This window comes from Schistocerca nitens, chromosome 1, assembly GCF_023898315.1.
Source record: "Schistocerca nitens isolate TAMUIC-IGC-003100 chromosome 1, iqSchNite1.1, whole genome shotgun sequence".
NCBI lineage: Eukaryota > Metazoa > Arthropoda > Insecta > Orthoptera > Acrididae > Schistocerca > Schistocerca nitens.
This window is the reverse complement of record NC_064614.1, coordinates 55,279,310-55,298,799: the sequence shown is the minus strand read 5'-3', so window position 1 is coordinate 55,298,799 and position 19,490 is coordinate 55,279,310. Positions and strand designations below refer to the sequence as shown.

General features: G+C 41.9%; 1 protein-coding gene across 3 annotated transcripts in view; it reads right to left on the bottom strand.

Moving 5' to 3' along the window:
* Nucleotides 1-2,814: 2,814 nt before the first annotated feature.
* LOC126241142 (uncharacterized) overlaps nucleotides 2,815-19,490 on the bottom strand; it is a 227,942-nt gene continuing 211,266 nt past the window's right edge. For all 3 annotated transcript variants that reach the window (XM_049947980.1, XM_049947984.1, XM_049947981.1), the window contains one exon: nucleotides 2,815-3,002. In XM_049947980.1, coding sequence (XP_049803937.1) covers nucleotides 2,939-3,002 — 64 coding nt within the window. In that variant the 3' untranslated portion in view covers nucleotides 2,815-2,938. The remainder of the gene's footprint in view (nucleotides 3,003-19,490) is intronic.

Below are 19,490 nucleotides of genomic sequence, written 5' to 3'. Positions count from 1 at the left end.
AAGGGCAGGTTTAAAGATCTTTGGTAAGTGTAATAACTGTGCTGTCTAAATGCCTCTGGTGTTAGCCTGTGACAATGTGATAGGCAGTTTGACCTTATTCATTTGTGGTAAAATAGTTTGCAATTGTGAAAATACATTTTATTCATTGTGAGTCAGCATGAACAATTGTACTGATCTTCTTATGAGACTCTGTTATTCAGTAGCATGTGTAAACTAAATACATGTGGGGAATTAATTGGCATTAGCAAGTACTGGACCACACCACTGCTCAAGTAAAACATTACCTACATAGGAACTAACTGTGTACTTGCACTGCTATACTAAAATCATGTTCTGTACAGCTGCCAATTTAGGGAATGTGTTTGTTGACTGTAATAAAATTAAAGTTCAGTCAAAATCAGTATTAGCATACATCGCTGTCCCAACAGACCATTTCCAGTTTCTTATTTGATGTTTCATATTTAATTGTGCTTTTAACTGGTCATTGACTGTTTGATAGGCTGGAGTATTGAAACTTTTTGGCAGAGTAGAACTGTGTGCCCGGCCAAGATTTGAACTCGGGACCTTTGCCTTTCACAGGCAAGTAATCTAGCATCTGAGATATCCAAGCACAACTCAAGACCCTTCCTTATAGCTTTACTTCTGGAAGCACCTCTTCTCCTACCTTCCAAACTTCACAAAAGTTCTCCCGTGAAACTTGCGGGAACAGCACTCCTGGAAGAAAAGTTATTGCAGAGACATGGCTTAGCCACAGTCTGGAAGGTATTTCTGGAATGAACTTTTCACTCTGCCTCTTGGCAGATTAAAACTGTGTGCCGGGCCAAGACTCAAACTCAGGACTTTGGAGGTAGAGCACTTGCCTGGGACAGGCAAAGATCCCTAGTTCGGCAAAGATCCCTAGTTTGAGTCAGTCCAGCACACAGTTTTAATCTGCCAGGAAGTTTCATATCAGTGCACACTCCACTGCAGGGTGAAAATTTCATTCTGGCTGGATTATTATTATTATTGAATTAATATAGGATACAATGCAATGGGACACAGCCAGCCCCTAGACCAATAGTTGAGCCATGAAATGTATAAATGGTTATGTACTTAGCCATTGGGAGTCTTATCAGACACATCACTATTGGTTGGTCTCATCAGTGAATAATCAGCAGTAACATGTTACGTTGCAATGGGGCAGGCTCATCCAGAATAGAACTGTAATCTGCATCCCATTCCATGGTCTAGTTCGAGATTGGGTGTCGCAGTAAACAGTCTGTGAGGGAGCTCTGAGCAGACTTAGCAGTGCAATCATTGTGCATAGGTGAATGTAACGTATAGCAGTAAATATTTAGGCCTGTATGGGAGCTCTGAGCTACAGGCTTAGCAGTGTAATCATTGTCCATAGGTGTATGTTCCTTACAGCAGAAGGCCACAGTATGTGCAATAAGCGGAGTAAATCCAATTTCATGCCGTCATGTTTTCTGCTGCTGTCTCTGCTGCTAATGTTTGTGTTACTTTTCACAGAGTTGCCAAGTATGTGCCACTGCAGTCCTTGCTGCAGTCATCATGGGCTGCCACTGACCACACCAATGCCTGCTGGTATAACAGCTTTTCTTTGCTGCTCCACTGCATCCACATGCTGCTGCCAGTCCACACTGCTGTCATTGTCACTGCTCCTGCCTGATCATGTTGCAGCCATTGGGTCATACGAATAAAACAGAGAATATGCTTTATACTCAAAATTTCGGTGAACATTCTCAGGTTCGCAAGAATAAAGTTAATCAGATAATATGCTTATCTTGAGAATGTTCTCACAGTATGAATAAAATTGTGGGGCAAGTTGCTTAAAACAAAGAACAGAACGGCCTTCAATGCCAGTGGTAGCAGTAATGTGTGGGTAAGGTGTGCTCCCTTGTGTGTGTGTGTGTGTGTGAGGGGGGGTTTGCACACGTGCCTGTTTGCTTTGCACAAGAAGGCTTTGGCCCAAAGCTATAAAGTGTAACAGTCTTTTCGTTGCGCCTGTCTGCAACTCAGCACGTCATATGTATGGTGACATTCCAGCCTGGAGTTTCCACTGTTTGTTCTCCCAAAATAGTCTGCAGCTAGCAAGTAGCTGTTTAACACAGTCCCTGCTAAATGAGTAAATGATTAACACTTATGTGAAATCTGTTTCTGGTGTTCATTCACGCAACAACTATCTGCAATCTCTCCATGAAAATATGCATATCGATGTCCACAAAAATTCAGTAATGTTGTTGTCTTTTTCTGCAAGACGGTATTTTTTTTTCAGTGATGTATTGTGTAAATATGAACAGTGTTCTGTGCCACATACAATCACTATGTTTAGGTGACTTTTTAGGCCTATTATTGATTCTTGAACAGTGTTTTTAAATTTGTGCGTCAACAACTTTACAATTTATCTGATGAATTCTTTCACTGGACTCTTCTTTGTTTGTGAGTGATAATATGGTTTATGCGCTATTTTTGGTACAAAGTTAATAAACTGGTCATTGTCTGAAAAATAGAACACTGAGAATAATGAATCAAAAAGTGAAACCATAATTGTGGTGTTATGTACGTTATCCATCCAATACCTGAAGTTTTTCAGCTTTATGACTACAGACTGATGTTTTACCAAAGGAGTGGTGGAGAATAGACTACAGAAATGATTTTGGTCCGTTTACAGCTTACACTCAACAGTTCCATAGAAAGCTCTTAGTACATAAAGCATACATTTATCTTTCTGTTTCAAATGCTGTAAAATTTTTTAAGGAAAAAGGATAACTGTAAATGATACAGGTAATATAACTTCTATTATAAAGACCAACAAAATGAAAAGTTGCATTTTATTAAGGCAGATAGAAAAAAGCACTACATTTTATACTCTGAAGCATTTATCCTCTCAAGCAAATTCCTGCAGCATCTCACATGTACCAATATCGAATTGTCATTTCTAGCTGGTTTTTGGTTTTGTGTGCTCTTCCCAGTCTGAGTAACCACCTTTGTAGTGTTTTGCCCTGAAACAATGAAGTTCATCTCTTGTAATGTTATCCTCATGAATGTGGACCACTTTAGAAAAACAAATACATATTTTACAAAAGAATCAGTATGCTTATTAAAATCCTTCAACCAATGAAACAAAAACAATGTGTTAGAACAATGCTATATTATTATAAGCTCTAAAATAAACAATATTTGATTTATTGGTAAAACTGTTGGATTCCACCAGAAAGGAAAATACAGTACAACGGAAAGCAGGGATACAACTTGCATGTTCCGAATATCCTAAATCAGTAGACATACATGTTGGGTGGCATGACTGGAAAGCAACAACTGAAATTTTTTAAAAGAAATCAATTTCCCATTGACTGTAGAAATCATTTATATGTACTATTGCAATTTTGGCCTTAAGGCCATTATTATGTGGTATACTGCCAAAGGCAGTCAATCTTTATAAAACCTCCGACACATGTTCTTGTCATTACCACATCTGAGCCTTTTTAACAATGTTAACATCTTAAAACAAATATCAGTAAACCTTAAATGAATAGTGAAACAGATAATTCTACAGTTAATGCTGAATATGTCATCTGTTCAAAAGTTCTATATGACTGTAAATGCCAACCATGAAAATTTAAACAACTTAAGTGATCCACAGACAGAACCACTATCTTCAAATGCCCATAAGATTTAAATTTGCGTGCCTGTACGTAAAATGCTGTTAATTGTAACATAAGGAAAACCAATCCCTTTTGAAGACATTGTGGCATTGACAGCCATGATAAAACACAACAACTCACACATAAATGCAAAAGGAGTTTATATATGTGCTACACTCCATATAAATCACAACATAACTAACTTATACACATTCAGAGATGAACTAAAAGAATTCCTCACTATCAATGCAATGTGTAAACATAATAGATTTGAAAGTAATGTTGGAGGTCTGTTCAAAAAATTCCGGAAATTTGACCACAAAATTTTTCTACGATTGTTGTTGTTGTTGTTGTTGTTGTTGTCTTTAGTCCTGAGACTGGTTTGATGCAGCTCTCCATGCTACTCTATCCTGTGCAAGCTTCTTCATCTCCCAGTACTTACTGCAACCTACATCCTTCTGAATCTGCTTAGTGTATTCATCTCTTGGTCTCCCTCTACGATTTTTACCCTCCATGCTGCCCTCCAATGCTAAATTTGTGATTCCCTCATGCCTCAGAACATGTCCTACCGACCGGTCCCTTCTTCTTGTCAAGATGTGCCACAAACTCCTCTTCTCCCCAATTCTATTCAATACCTCCTCATTAGTCATGTGATCTACCCATCTAATCTTCAGCATTCTTCTGTAGCACCACATTTCAAATGCTTATATTTTCTTCTTGTCCAAACTATTTATCGTCCTTGTTTCACTTCCATACATGGCTACACTCCATACAAATACTTTCAGAAACGACTTCCTGACACTTAAATCTATACTCGATGTTAACAAATTTCTCTTCTTCAGAAAGGCTTTCCTTGCCATTGCCAGTCTACATTTTATATCATCTCTACTTCGACCATCATCAGTTTTGCTCCCCAAATGGCAAAACTCCTTTACTACTTTAAGTGTCTCATTTCCTAATCTAATTCCCTCAGCATCACCCGACTTAATTCGACTACATTCCATTATCCTCGTTTTGCTTTTGTTGATGTTCATCTTATATCCTCCTTTCAAGACACTGTCCATTCCGTTCAACTGCTCTTCCAAGTCCTTTGCTGTCCCTGACAGAATTACAATGACATTGGCGAACCTCAACATTTTTATTTCTTCTCCATGGATTTTAATACCTACTCCGAATTTTTCTTTTGTTTCCTTTACTGCTTGCTCAATATACAGATTGAATAACATCGGGGACAGGCTACAACCCTGTCTCACTCCCTTCCCAACCGCTGCTTCCCTTTCGTGCCCTTCGACTCTTATAACTGCCATCTGGTTTCTGTACAAATTGTAAATAGCCTTTCGCTCCCTGTATTTTACCCCTCCCATCTTTAGAATTTGAAAGAGAGTATTCCAGTCAACATTGACGAAAGCTTTCTCTAAGTCTACAAATGCTAGAAATGTAGGTTTGCCTTTCCTTAATCTATTTTCTAAGAGATAAGTCGTAGGGTCAGTATTGCCTCACGTGTTCCAACATTTCTGCGGAATCCAAACTGATCTTCCTCGAGGTTGGCCTCTACCATTTTTTCCATTCGTCTGTAAAGAATTCGTGTTAGTATTTTGCAGCAGTGACTTATTAAACTGATAGTTCGGTAATTTTCACATCTGTCAACACCTGCTTTCTTTGGGATTGGAATTATTATATTCTTCTTGAAGTCTGAGGGTATTTCACCTGTCTCATACATCTTGCTCACCAGATGATAGAGTCAGGACTGGCTTTCCCAAGACCATCAGTAGTTCCAATGGAATGTTATCTACTCCTGGGACCTTGTTTCGACTCAGGTCTTTCAGTGCTCTGTCAAACTCTTCACGCAGTATCGTATCTCCTCCCATTTCATCTTCATCTACATCCTCTTCCATTTCCATAATATTGTCCTCAAGTACATCACCCTTGTATAGACCCTCTATATACTCCTTCCACCTTTCTGCTTTCCCTTCTTTGCTTAGAACTGGGTTTCTATCTGCACTCTTGATATTCATACAAGTGGTTCTCTTTCCTCCAAAGGTCTCTTTAATTTTCCTGCTGTAGGCAGTATCTATCTTACCCCTAGTGAGATAAGACTCTACATCCTTACATTTGTCCTCTAGCCATCCCTGCTTAGCCATTTTGCACTTCCTGTCGATCTCATTTTTGAGACGTTTGTATTCCTTTTTGCCTGCTTCATTTACTGCATTTTCATATTTTCTCCTTTCATCAATTAAATTCAATATTTCTTCTGTTACCCAAGGATTTCTACTAGCCCTCGTCTTTTTGCCTACTTGATCCTCTACTGCCTTCACTACTTCATCCCTCAGAGCTACCCATTGTTCTTCTACGGTATTTCTTTCCCCCATTCCTGTCAATTGTTCCCTTATGCTCTCCCTGAAACTCTGTACATCAATAGATTGTGGTCAGAGTCCACATCTGCCCCTGGAAATGTCTTACAATTTAAAACCTGGTTCCTAAATCTCTGTCTTACCATTATATAATCTACCTGATGCCTTCTAGTATCTCCAGGATTCTTCCATGTATACAACCTTCTTTTATGATTCTTGAACCAAGTGTTAGCTATGATTAAGTTATGCTCTGTGCAAAACTCTACCAGACAGCCTCCTCTTTCATTTCTCTCCCCCAATCCATATTCACCCACTGTGTTTCCTTCTCTCCCTTTTCCTACTCTCGAATTCCAGTCACCCATGACTATTAAATTTTCGTCTCCCTTCACTACCTGAATAATTTCTTTTATCTCATCATACATTTCTTCAATTTCTTCGTCATCTGCAGAGCCATTTGGCATATAAACTTGCACTACTGTAGTAGGCATGGGCTTCATGTCTATCTTGGCCACAATAATGCGTTCACTATGCTGTTTGTAGTAGCTTACCCACACTCCTATTTTTTTATTCATTATTAAACCTACTCCTGCATTACCCCTATTTGATTTTGTATTTATAACCCTGTAATCACCTGACCAAAAGTCTTGTTCCTCCTGCCACCGAACTTCACTAATTCCCACTATATCTAACTTTAACCTATCCATTTCCCTTTTTAAATTTTCTAATCTACCTGCCCGATTAAGGGATCTGACTTTCCACACTCCGATCCGTAGAACGCCAGTTTTCTTTCTCCTGATAACAACGTCCTCCTGAGTAGTCCCTGCCCGGAGATCCAAATGGGGGACTATTTTACCTCCGGAATATTTTACCCAAGAGGACACCATCATCATTTAACCATACAGTAAAGCTGCATGCCCTCGGGAAAAATTACGGCTGTAGTTTCCCCTTGCTTTCAGCCTTTCGCAGTACCAGCACAGCAAGGCCGTTTTGGTTAGTGTTACAAGGCCAGATCAGTCAATCATCCAGACTATTGCCCCTGCAACTACTGAAAAGGCTGCTGCCCCTCTTCAGGAACCACACGTTTGTCTGGCCTCTCAACAGATACCCCTCCGTTGCACCTATGGTACGGCCATCTGTATCGCTGAGGCACGCAAGCCTCTCCACCAATGGCAAGGTCCATGGTTCATGGGGGTAGGTTTCTATGATTACCTTTTATTGTGCATGGTCTCCTTCAAAATACTCTCCTCCACAATCGACACACAGCTCTTGGTGCAGTTTACACTTCCAGAAGCAGTCTTATATGCTTCTTGCTGTATTGTGCAAAGCGCTGTCTGCGAATTTTCTTTTATCGATGCAAATCTTTGTCCTTTCGATGGTGTTTTCAACTTTGGAAATAAAAAAGTCTCTACAAGGGCCAAGTATGGTGAGTAGAGAGTATGGGGTGGCACAGCGGTTTAATTTTTTTGTGCATTAGTCACGCACCAACAGGGGGGCATTACTGTGATGCAAGCCCCATGAATTGTCACATTTCAGGCTGTTTCCTTCTAACAGGCATTGTGACACACCCTGATAGTACCATCAATTAACAGTTTGTCGCTGTGGCATGAATTCATGATGAACTAATCCTTCAAAGTCAAAGAAAACTATCAGCATGGCTTAGACACTTGACCTAACCTGATGAGCTTTTTTTGGTCTTGGAGAACCTTTCCTGACCCACTGTGAATACTGAACCTTAGTCTCAACATTATAACTGTAGATACATGTCTGAACACCAATTATGATTCTCTAAAGGAACATCTCATTCTCATTTGCACAACCCAAAAGCTCTTCACAGATTGCGAGGCGCCGTTCTCTCTGGTCGTGACTCATGGGCTGTGGGACGAACTTGGTGGCCACATGATGCATTCCAAGATACTGTGTCAGGATTTCATGGCATGATCCAGCTGAAATGTTACATTCTTCTGCAATCTCTCGCACAGTCAGTTTTCCATTGCCAAGCACAATCCGTTGATGTTCCTGAATGAGCATTCATTTTTAACTTTCATCTGGCCTTTCTTAAACCGATGAACCATTCGTAATACCAAGTATGGCTTAAGCATTCATCACTGTAGGCTTTCTGCATTTGGTGAGTCTCTGTAAAGGTTTTTGCGAGTTCCAAGCAAAATTTAAAGCAGACACCTTGCTCCTCTAACTCTGCTATCTTGAATTTCACAAACTGTGCGATGTTCTACTCAATGCAGCACTGACAATAATTAGCAGACATACAACAATGAAACTTCCGGAGTTATACATTAAACACAGGTGTGTGCAGGGATGCCAACCGCATTTTGCTCCAACACACCACTGGTGCGAAATTACAAATGTTCTGGGAAATTTTTTAAACAGACCTTGTAAGCATGGGGCGATCAAAAAGTTTCCATTATAAGGCCACACAGTCCAGAAACAGTATGCCAATCATGCAAAATAACAGTGAACACTGAGGCAATCATCCCATTGACACACCAAGTTGAAAAGGTTCCTTGAATGGATGAGCCTGGCCTCCCAGATTGACCAGTACCTTGTGTTGAACTGTGACCAATACAGAACTTCCCAGAGGTTTTGCCTTAATTGCACACTGTAATTTCCCCAGAATTGCGCAGTACCATTCACCAGTCATGGAGACACAAAGTTTGACACAAATTTTGTGAGAAAGCGAGTCTCAGTTATGCCATATCCAGCTGGCTGATTGATGGTTAGATCCAGCATAGCTACAAAATTGCACGAATGCTGACTGGTATTTCCATCTGCAGTCCCAAATAGTAATGCACTTCTGTTTGGTTAAGATCAAGAAATTTAGTGGACAGATGATGTGCAATAGGGACTGACTGACAGTTAGATCCGGTACAGCTACAAAATTGCAGGAATGCTGACTGGTATTTCCATCTGCAGTCCCACATAGTAATGAACTTCTGTGTGGTTAAGAACAAGAGGTTTAGTGGACAGATGATGTGCAATAGGGTAACTGAGCATTTGTAAAACCAAGAATGCATGTGCTGTCCTTTCAGTACATCTGTTGTCATCTTTAAAGTCAAGAGATGTAGAAGAAAGAGCAACCCTGTGCCACACTGGTCCATGTTTGCAGTAAGCTGAATGAATGGGCCCAAGTCATAGTGCTGGGGGAAAATAAAAATCAAAACATCACACAACCATCTTCTGCCTGACCTACACCCTCCACACACTGCGGGTTAAACATCTCATTGGGCTTTTGATGAACTTGGTGTTGTGCATAACTTGAAAAATGGCAAAATCGTGACTCATCAGACCATACAACATGGTTCCAGTCAGCTGCTGTTCAATTTCTGCATTGCTTGGTCCATAAAGACATTCAGACTTGTGTGCCGCTGTAAGTTATGGCGTCTTGCAAACCACCTGACTCCAAGTGTCCACTGAATGCATTTGCCCTCACAGTGTTTACTTGGAAACTGGTTGAGCTGGATGTCCATTGACTGACAGCAGCAATTCCTGCCTCGTTTGAAGCTGTCTGTCATTAACAAGATGTGACACTTGCCTCCAACACTTGTCAGATCCCAATGTGTCAGCGTCCCAGCAAAAGACCACCTCCTTGCCAAGGTTTCGGAGCCATGTAAAAACTCATGGACAAGCTGATCAACTGCTCTACCAGATACATTTGGTGGACTGCTTATAGCACATTGAGTGAGTCAGAACAAACAAGAAACCTTGTACTGTTATGCCTATGAATACACTCCAGTGCCATCAAAGCATCATAATTTGTAAATTGTTCAGAAGATGCACTTTGAAAACTCTACCACGAAAGGAAACTGAACAACCAAGAGCATTCTCTTGCTGGGATCCACTCGTATAAACAATGGTAAAACTACAATACATACTTAAAATTGAAGAAAACAGAGTTTTTCAAACATAATCTGGAGCACAAGTTTTCTTGTACTGCAAAAAGCTTAAACAGAGTTTTACAAACATAATCTGGATTAAAAGTTTTCCTGTACTGCGTAAAGCTTAAAATCGCTTTGGGCTTCTGGAGACACAAAGGCAATTTGTTCCATCCCTGACTGCATTCGGAGGTCTGACATTTTCAGATCACTGAGACAGTTAGTAGCACATACCCTAATGGCTTGATCACGGGGGGCAGATTCCTGAACAGCCATTTAAAGTTGTGGTGTACTGCCAGTGACTGAGGCAATGCTGAAATGTACAGGATCAGCTAAGCCAGAGTGGTGGTTTACCAGTCTCTACACAGAGACTCTGAACTGATTGGTCCGAACAGCTTCAGTTGATATCCGTATGCCCTTATGGTGGACAGCATCTAATGTCTTGAGGCAGTAAATAGGGTCTGATCTCAAAACTACACTGCCATAATGGAACCACAATCTGATAAATGCCCTATAAAACTGCAGGTTGTGGAACATGCCAGCTTCTTACACCTTTCCACTGAGGCAATTCAAAATATTCAATGATTTGAAGCCCTTTGTTCACATATCTCTCAGGTGTGGAGGCCAGGTTGATTTCAAGTCAGGCAGTAGGCACTAACTGTGCACGCTGCCTTTAAACCCCCCCCCCCCCCCCACTTGTGAGCTCTGGCCGGTTACACCTTCAACGAGCAGTGTTAAAATTGACATATGTAGCCTTCTCTGGTGAAAACATAAAACTAGTTTTACTGGCCTAAGCTTCCAGCTTCCTGATTGTCGGCTGTAGTTACCTCATTGTCACTGTAAGATTGGCGGAAAAGTAGATTGCAGTCATCCCCAGACAAAGAGCATTTAACAAGATTCCTGACTGTGGAGGTGATGCCATTGACAGCAATTTGCAAACAGTGTAACACTGAGTACACTACCTTGGGGGGATCCCTTTCTCCTGCACATAGCAATGAGATAAGGTATCACTAACGCAATATCGAGAGCACTGGTTCTGGAGGAAGGATTGGATAAGAAATGGAAAACGTCCATATAATGCCCAGTCATGAAGTTGGTGATGGGTGTGCTTTTTCAACATCAAAAAACACACCAACCAAATGCTTTCATCTTAAGAAGGGCTCTTGTATTGCTGCCTCCAGTAGAATTAAGTCGTCAAGGGCAGAAAAGTACGAAAAGTAGAGCCTGAAACTGCACTGGGAGCCATTAGGTGACCTCGGGATTCAATGAGCCAGATGAGGAAGTAACAGACCAGGCACTCTAGAGTCTTATCCATACATTCCAGTAACTATTAGGGTTGGTACAATCCTCGCCTTGTGTCCAGAATGGAATTAATATTGCCTCCTTCCAAGCCATTGCCTTCTTCCAATTGCCTTTTTCCAAGTGATGGGGTTATGTCCATCAAACAGGATCTGATTGAAACTAGACAGGAGCTTGCTGTTGTCTACAGGGCACATATGATGGAGCTTGGCATACCATGTTTTACGGACGACAGGATGTTAAGGACTATATAAATCACCTTAATTTTTAAGCAAGTTTTTTTTTTAAAAAAAGATTTTTACCATTTTTTATTAGACTGCACAAAGTTGGCTAAAAAAAATTCTTAGGTTATAAAACCGAACTGACCTTTAAATACCCTGAAAATTGTCATCATCTAGTTTTGGTCATTTTGCATTCAGTCCTCTATTTGTGCTTTTAGTCTTCCTCATTTTTTTTCAGTTTTTCTTTACTTTCTGGTGGAGGGTCAAAATACGACTCAGCTACTTTGTTTCCATGTTCTTTTGGATATGCTATTACTTTCAATTTGCAGTCCCCACCATATGAATACCTTTTATTCTTATCCATTACGAAACTAGCCACTAACAAAGTACATAAAGTTCTGGTTGAGAATTATAATTTAGTTAGGAATAAAGGAGATGACTCACCGAAAGGCAGAAGTGCTGTAACCTCAAAAGGTACAGAGATGGGCTAGGTTTTGGAATACATTTCCTTTTTGAAGCTTGTAGGAAAAATGTGCACAAACACAGACACACACTCACTCACGTGCTCATGCATGTCCCCCTACATTGTGCTCAGTCGACTGCCAGCACTTTCCTGGCCCATGGTGATTGTACTGGGGCGAGGTGGGAGTGTAGGGTGGAGTGGGATGAGGGATGGAGAGAGGCGGGAGGTAGGGAAGAGGTTGGGGGGGGGGGGGCGACTAGCAGCTCTTGGAAGAGTGGGAGCTGTCTGTGAGCTAGCTAGGCGGTGGAGGGGGGAGAGGGCAGATGGCTGGGCACAGGATATGAACAGACGGGCGTGAGATGAGAGCACACAACTAGCTAATGTGGGGCACAATTTGGGTGGGGATACTGGGGCAAGGGATGGTGCACACACACACACACACACACACACACACACACACACACACACACTCTCTCTCTCTCTCTCTCTCTCTCTCTCTCTCTCTCTGTAATGTGGGAGGTGGGGGCAGTGAGTTATCTTAGGATTAGGCCAGGAAGATTATGGGAGACAAGGATGTGCTGTAAGGATAGTTCCCATCTGGCAGCTCAAAAAAGCTAGTGGTGGTGGGGAGGGTCCAAATGGCATGGGTTGTGAAGCATTGAAATCGTACAGCACATCCTTCACTCCTGTAACCTTCCTGGCCTAAACCTAAGTAGCTCATTGACTCCCCCACGCCACAGTAGTGTGTGTGTGTGTGTGTGTGTGTGTGTGTGTGTGTGTGTGTGTCTAGTACCGTACACCTGCCCTAATGAGCTAGTTGTGTGCTTTTATTTTAAGGGCATAAAAACAACCAGGATCACATCCAACCACGACCATGTCAGAACCATAGAATATGAAGACAAAAAAAAGGAGTTAAAAACAACTACATGTTAAGCCCAATCAACAGAAGGAAAGACAGCTAAAAACAGGGACTTTGAGAAGGATCCATAAAATATGCCATAGAGACATGGAGCTCCTAAACTAAAGGTTAAATATTCTTTGCCATATTGCTTTGATGGATAAAAAGTAAAATGCGCTTGACAGCCCGCACATCATTCACTAAAATGACCAGTAAATCTGACGGAAAACATAAATCAGAACGTAAGTGGTTAAAAAAAGGGCATTCTGTCAGGATATGGCAAACTGTCAAAGGTTGAGGGCAGTAACCACAAAGTGGTGGAGGAGCACCACTTAAAATAGTTGTGTGTTGTCATCTCATACCCTAGTCTGTTAAATCACATGCCCTGCCATCTGCCGCCTGTCCCCCTCCACCTGTACCCCTAGCTAGCCCACAGACAGCTTCCCATTCTCCCAACAGCCACTAGACACTCCCCTCCTCCCCCCCCCTACCCCCTCCCAACTCTCTCCATCCCTCACCCCATCCCACCACACCTACTGCACTCCTGTATACTCACTGTGGACCACGAAAGAACTGACAGTCAACTGAGCACAATGTATGGGAACAGAGGTAGGTGTGTGTGTGTGTGTGTGTGTGTGTGTGTGTGTGTGTGTGTGTGTGTGCGCGTGCGCGCGCGCGCATGCATGTTTGTCCTACACGCCTGAAAAAGGAAGTATATCCTGAAATCTAGCCAATATCTGTACCTTTTGTTTTTGTATCTATCAACAGTGCAGCGCTTCTGCCTTTTGGTGAGTCATCTCCTTGATTCCTAAATACTTCGTAAGTACTAACAAACATATTGTACTGTTACCTATAACACAAATCACTCTGAATTCAATTTCACTGGCACCATAGACAGCAGTCATACTTTACAGGCTAAACAGTGTTCTGGTTTTGTGGTGGCAGGGCAGGAGGGAGACAGTTTTAGCAAACTTGTGAATCTCCACAACTCATGTTCAACACATTGGTGCACTGCTAATTCCAGTTGAATCCAGTGCAGCCAATAGAGATAGGTTTCCCATGGCATCGAATATATAGCCATTTTTAAGATAGGCAGGAATTTTAAACCAAATGCTGGACATTTTTATATTAATTACGAGTATAAGATGTACCTGAATTTTGGAGGTAATTATTCGAAGAAAAAAGTGTTTCTTATGTCTGTAAAATATGGTAATGAACTTGATCCTGTACTGGAACATTGTCTCTGGTGTGGACACAGCTGATTCCAGTTCCTACATGGTGAATAGCATATGGTAGAGCTCCTCATTTCATGAGACAAAATGGAGCCCTCTCATCTCAACAGGGGTCTGTCTGGATGACACCATGACAGTAAGAAAGTGTTCAGCTAAAACCTGAGCCATGTTTGTAGATGCATCCACCATGACCCCATTTTTGAACAAGGCCATAAAGGGAGATTTACCACCCTTGCTTGAAATCCACCTTATTGAGTCCCAAACTTGTGCAGTGGAAGTGGACCAATTAATGGAAGTCCTTCCAGGAGTTCCTCTTCCATTTTCTTATCACTCACCTCTCTTGAGATCTCGCAGATCTGAAGGCACAAAGATTTTCTGTAGGTGGATGGTGTCTGAATTTTGGCAAAGTTATGCACCTGGCTCTGATTACCGAGTGACATTCGTCATTCCACCAAGGGACAGGCTGTTGTCTGAGATAGTTGCTAGACTGGGCAATGGAATCTGTGGCAGCTCATTGGCTCACACAGGTGACAATTCACCATCTGGGCACAATCCTGTTATTCAGAGACGGCCTCCTGACAGTATAGCAACCAATTTGCCCTTTGAGCCATTCATCCTCGTGGTCTCCTGTTGATCACCATTTGAGTCAGCCAATGAATCTACACCAGAAAGTAGTCACTGAATGCAAACCTGTGACCACTTATCACTGAACTGAGACTAAAAAGGAGCAAAAAGCGAAGGTCAATGGCTGAAGATGACCCTGTAGCTGTAGAGAAGTGTGTCACCTGACCAGAGCCCAAAAGGCAGAGATTCTCTGAGTGGAAGAGGTGCTTGATAATTCGACCCCTGGAGCATGTGGCAACCACATCCAACAGCACATTGTGTGCAAGGAAGTCACCCACAAGGTGGAATGAGTGTGGGGGAGTGCCCAGATGAGGTCTGTCAGTGCATCTGCATCCAACAGATCATGAGGAGGAAGATATAAAGAACACACTGTGATTTCAACTGGTGAGAAAACTTCCATTGCAACTATTTGTATGGCCATGGTAAGAGGGAAAGAGAGTAGTGGTACCTGTCAGGAATGAAAACAGTCACTCCAGCCTTAATCCTGTCTCCAGTAACATTTTATGGGTGGTAGCCCCATAATGTGGGTGTGTTGGTTACTTTAAAATTAGTTTCTTGTAACCAGATGTAGAACTGTCTTTCCTGGTCCGGAACCTGTAGTTCTTCCTAATGCGATCAGTATCCATTTAAGTTTCAGAGCAATAGGAAAGTCCCAGTGGCAACCACTGATTAGCGATGGTTGTCTTTATCCTTCTTACTCGGCGGTAATTTATCTCAGAAGTCATGGGGTACAACAGATGGTGTCCAGCTCTCTGGTTCCCCATCTGGATACCAAGTGTTCTCAACAGAAAAATCACCACCAGAAAGATAGTTCACTGGTTTTGCTGGTACTTTTATCAGTTTCAAATGACTTTTTGTGTGATGTTTTTCCTTATTTACGGGAGGAGTTGCTTGTGTCGGTAGTGAGGACAGCTTAGTAGGCTTCTGATAGCGTGCACTGGTAGGTGGCCGAGATCCCATCATCAACGGCTTCCAAATGATTTTAGGTTTAAGTGGAGCTTTTCCCCCACAGGTACTCTGACAAGTGCATGTACTCGTACATGAATCTGTAGTCTGGGTTTGTGTGGAGGCATGACACTTGGCAAATGGCTTCATGTGGGCCAATGGAAAAGAAGTAGCAAACACGAGACGGAACAGTTCAAGTTCCTAGGTGTTCGGATAGATAGTAAGCTGTTGTGGAAAGCCCATGTCCAGGATCTTGTTCAGAAACAAAATGCTGCTTTATTTACCATTAGAACAGTATCTGAAATACGTGACACTTCAACATGAAAAGTAGTCTACTTCGCATATTTTCATACGCTTATGTCGTATGGTATTATTTTTTGGGGTAATTCTTCTGATTCAAAAAGGGTATTTTTGGCTCAAAAACAGGCTCTTTGAGCTATATGTGCTGTAAGTTCGAGAACGTCTTGTCGACCCCTATTCAAGTCGACCCCTATTCAATAGTCTGGGAATTCTGACATTGCCCTCACAGTATATATTTTCTTTAATGTCGTTTGTTGTTTGCAGTATTAGCCTATTCCCAAGAGTTAGCAGCTTTCACTCAGTTAATACTAGGCAGAAATCCAATCTGCATGTGGAATGCACTTCCTTGACTCTTGTGCAGAAAGGAGTGCAGTATTCTGCTGCATCCATTTTCAATAAGCTACCACAAGAACTCAAAAATCTTAGCAGTAGCCCAAACTCTTTTAAGTCTAAACTGAAGAGTTTCCTCATGGCTCACTCCTTCTACTCTGTCGAGGAGCTCCTGGAAGATCTAAAACATTAAGCAAATCCCAGTGTTACATTGTTGATTTTCTTTATTTAAACTTACTTGTCACCTGAATATGTTTTTTATATTTCATTTTATCTGTTTCTAATATCGTGTTATAATTTCATGTATTGACTTGTTCCATGACCATGGAGACTTCTCCTTAATTTGGTCCCACGGAACAATAAATAAATAAATAAAAAATAAATAAAACACCAGAGGTTGACACTTCCTGCACCATACTGGGTGATCCCGTGAGCAGATTACACATTTTGGAGGAAGGGTACAAGAGTTGCCCGTCCTCCCAATACCCATTACGTGCCATAGTGGTATGACTAAATCTTTGACATTTGAAGCATTGCAAAGATTTGGGAACAAATGGTCGAAGCTTAAGGCAGATAAAGCCTGCAAGAATATCTTCAGGTAATTCCAGAGTGTTGATTGTTAGAATAAATGTTGCAGTTTTTTCCAGTATGCCATTGACTCTCCACATATACTTCTGTACTTATAAGACACCCGTATTTTTTTATTCTTCATGTAACTCCTCAGCGTCCATCTCCATTACATTGCAGCAGGTAGCCCTGCCTTTACAGAAGTTAAGAGTGTTATGAAACTCAACCTCAACAGGATATTCACCTAAGGCCTTGCATCTCGGAACTTAGATACTTGGTTTGATGTGGCAGTTTCAATGAGAAGCATTCCATTAAAACGTCATTTAACTCTTTTTAAGGACCCAGAAATATCACCTTTTGAATATACAAAGAGGAGACTTCCTCAAGACTCCCTCTGCCCTCTAGATTGCAATGAAAGTGTTACTGCAGTCTAGTACCCTGTTACTATAATCCCAGGACTACTTCTTGGATGGACTGACCAAGTGAGCTCTCTTTGTTGGGTGTAGGTACTACCTAACAGCACATCCATCCTGTCATGAATAGGCGTGAATTGAGGTCACTCCATAGGTATCCCAAGAGCTGTTAGTAATACAAATGTTGAGCTACACAGAGCCCCACCCACTAGAGACTATTTCACCTTAACAGCCAATCATCACACAGAGATTATATATATGTGGAGGAGGAGGGGGGGGGAGAGGGGGGGAGGTTGAGTACCTTACTCATGGTCCACGAGGCCCCTGTTCTCATGAAACACACAACATTCCACTCTGCATCTAACAATGGTCCCTGGAGTGGCAAATAGCCAGTCCCCAACTCAGGAAACCGGGGTTGCCATGCCAATATCCAACCATTTCTGGTGGAGCTCGCTGGGAAAACACCTTGAGACCCTCCCTTCCCTTTGTCAGGCTCCTTCGCTGTGGCCTGTCTGGCTTGTGTGACCCTGCCAGTAGCTATGCTACTGCCGATGTAGCTCTCAGTGACACTGAGGCATGCAAACCTCCTGCCTGGTACTAAAGCTGCCTGCAATAACTCCACAGGGAGGAAATTTCATCAAACTGGAATTGGCTTCTTGGGGGAGTTCCCAAAGTCAACAAATGGGAATTGATGGTAATAGTCTGGAGGTTGCCATGCCAATATCCAACCATTTCTGGTGGAGCTCACTGGGAAAACACCTTGAGACCCTCCCTTCCCTTTGTCAGGCTCCTTCGCTGTGGCCTGTCTGGCTTGTGTGACCCTGCCAGTAGCTATGCTACTGCCGATGTAGCTCTCAGTGACACTGAGGCATGCAAACCTCCTGCCTGGTACTAAAGCTGCCTGCAATAACTCCACAGGGAGGAAATTTCATCAAACTGGAATTGGCTTCTTGGGGGAGTTCCCAAAGTCAACAAATGGGAATTGATGGTAATAGTCTGTACTGACTGCCTCACCTGCTACGCTGTCAGTAAGGCTGTGCTGACTACTGAAGCTATGGAAACTCCAAAGTTCCTTGCGGCAGACATCATTCTGAAGCGTGGAACACCCCATGTGATGATCTCTGATCATGGAAAAGTTTTTTTAGTCAAGATTAGTATCAGAGGTAATTTCATGTTGCGATGTCAGCCACAGTCTGACAACTGTTTACCAGTCACATATGAATAGCCTGAAAGAACACTTTAATATGTTGCAGGCAGATATGTTCTCACTATATGCTGATGTAGAACAGGGAAACTGGGATGAAATACTGCCTGATGTGACATTTGCATATAACACAGCAAGCAAGACACTACAGGCTTCACATTGCTTTTTCTGCTTCATGGTCGCAAGGCAACAGATACACTGCTCATTTAAACTGGACAATAATCACAATCATTACGCGAAACAGCTCATGACCAGGACTGAAAACGCAAGCAGCTTGTTCACATTATTATCCTTGGATGACAGCACTACAATGCCAAGCACTGGGCAGTGAGATACAGCCCAGGAGACTTGATTTGGACTTTTACACTTATGCAGAAAGTAGGACTATCAGAAAAGTAACTAAAGTGTTATTTTACGATGTATGATATGCTTTGTCACTTGTCAGACATCACATAAGAAATCAAGGATTATGACCCATCAACAAGAAGACAAAACCACAGAGATGTCACCCACATCCTCCACATCAAGTCCTACTACAGTCCAGATAATACAATTGGATAGATAAAAAAAAGTCTATTTACCAAGTGGCAGCAGGAGAAAACACACAGAGAGATTTAAAGCAATGTGCAAGCTTTCCGAGCCAGTAGCTCCTTCTGGCAGAAGGGTTGAAGGAGAAGGAAGAGAGATGAAGGAAAAGGACTGGCAAAGTTTAGGAAATGGACAGAGTTTGGAAAAGTCACCCAGAACCCCAAGCGGGTTGAGATGGAAAGATTAATTGTTGTCAACTGCACTGGATGGGCTTTGAAAACCTGAAATCTTAAAGGTGGAAGGTACAGTAATACATGAGACAGAGATTACTGCTAAAACATTGTACAACAGTTAATAAGAGCAGAAATCTAAGTGCATTATATATGGTGGAGGTGTGTGGCAGGAAAATATAGATAGTCAGAAATAAAAGATACAGAAAACTAAGAGGGAATCAAGAGAGGAACAGTTACAGAGAAGAAATGTTGAGACTAAGGAAATTAAATAAAATAATTACATAAATTAAGGCGAAGTGATTGGCGAGGACCAAGGCCATGTTGTAACACCAGTTCCCATCTGTGGAATTC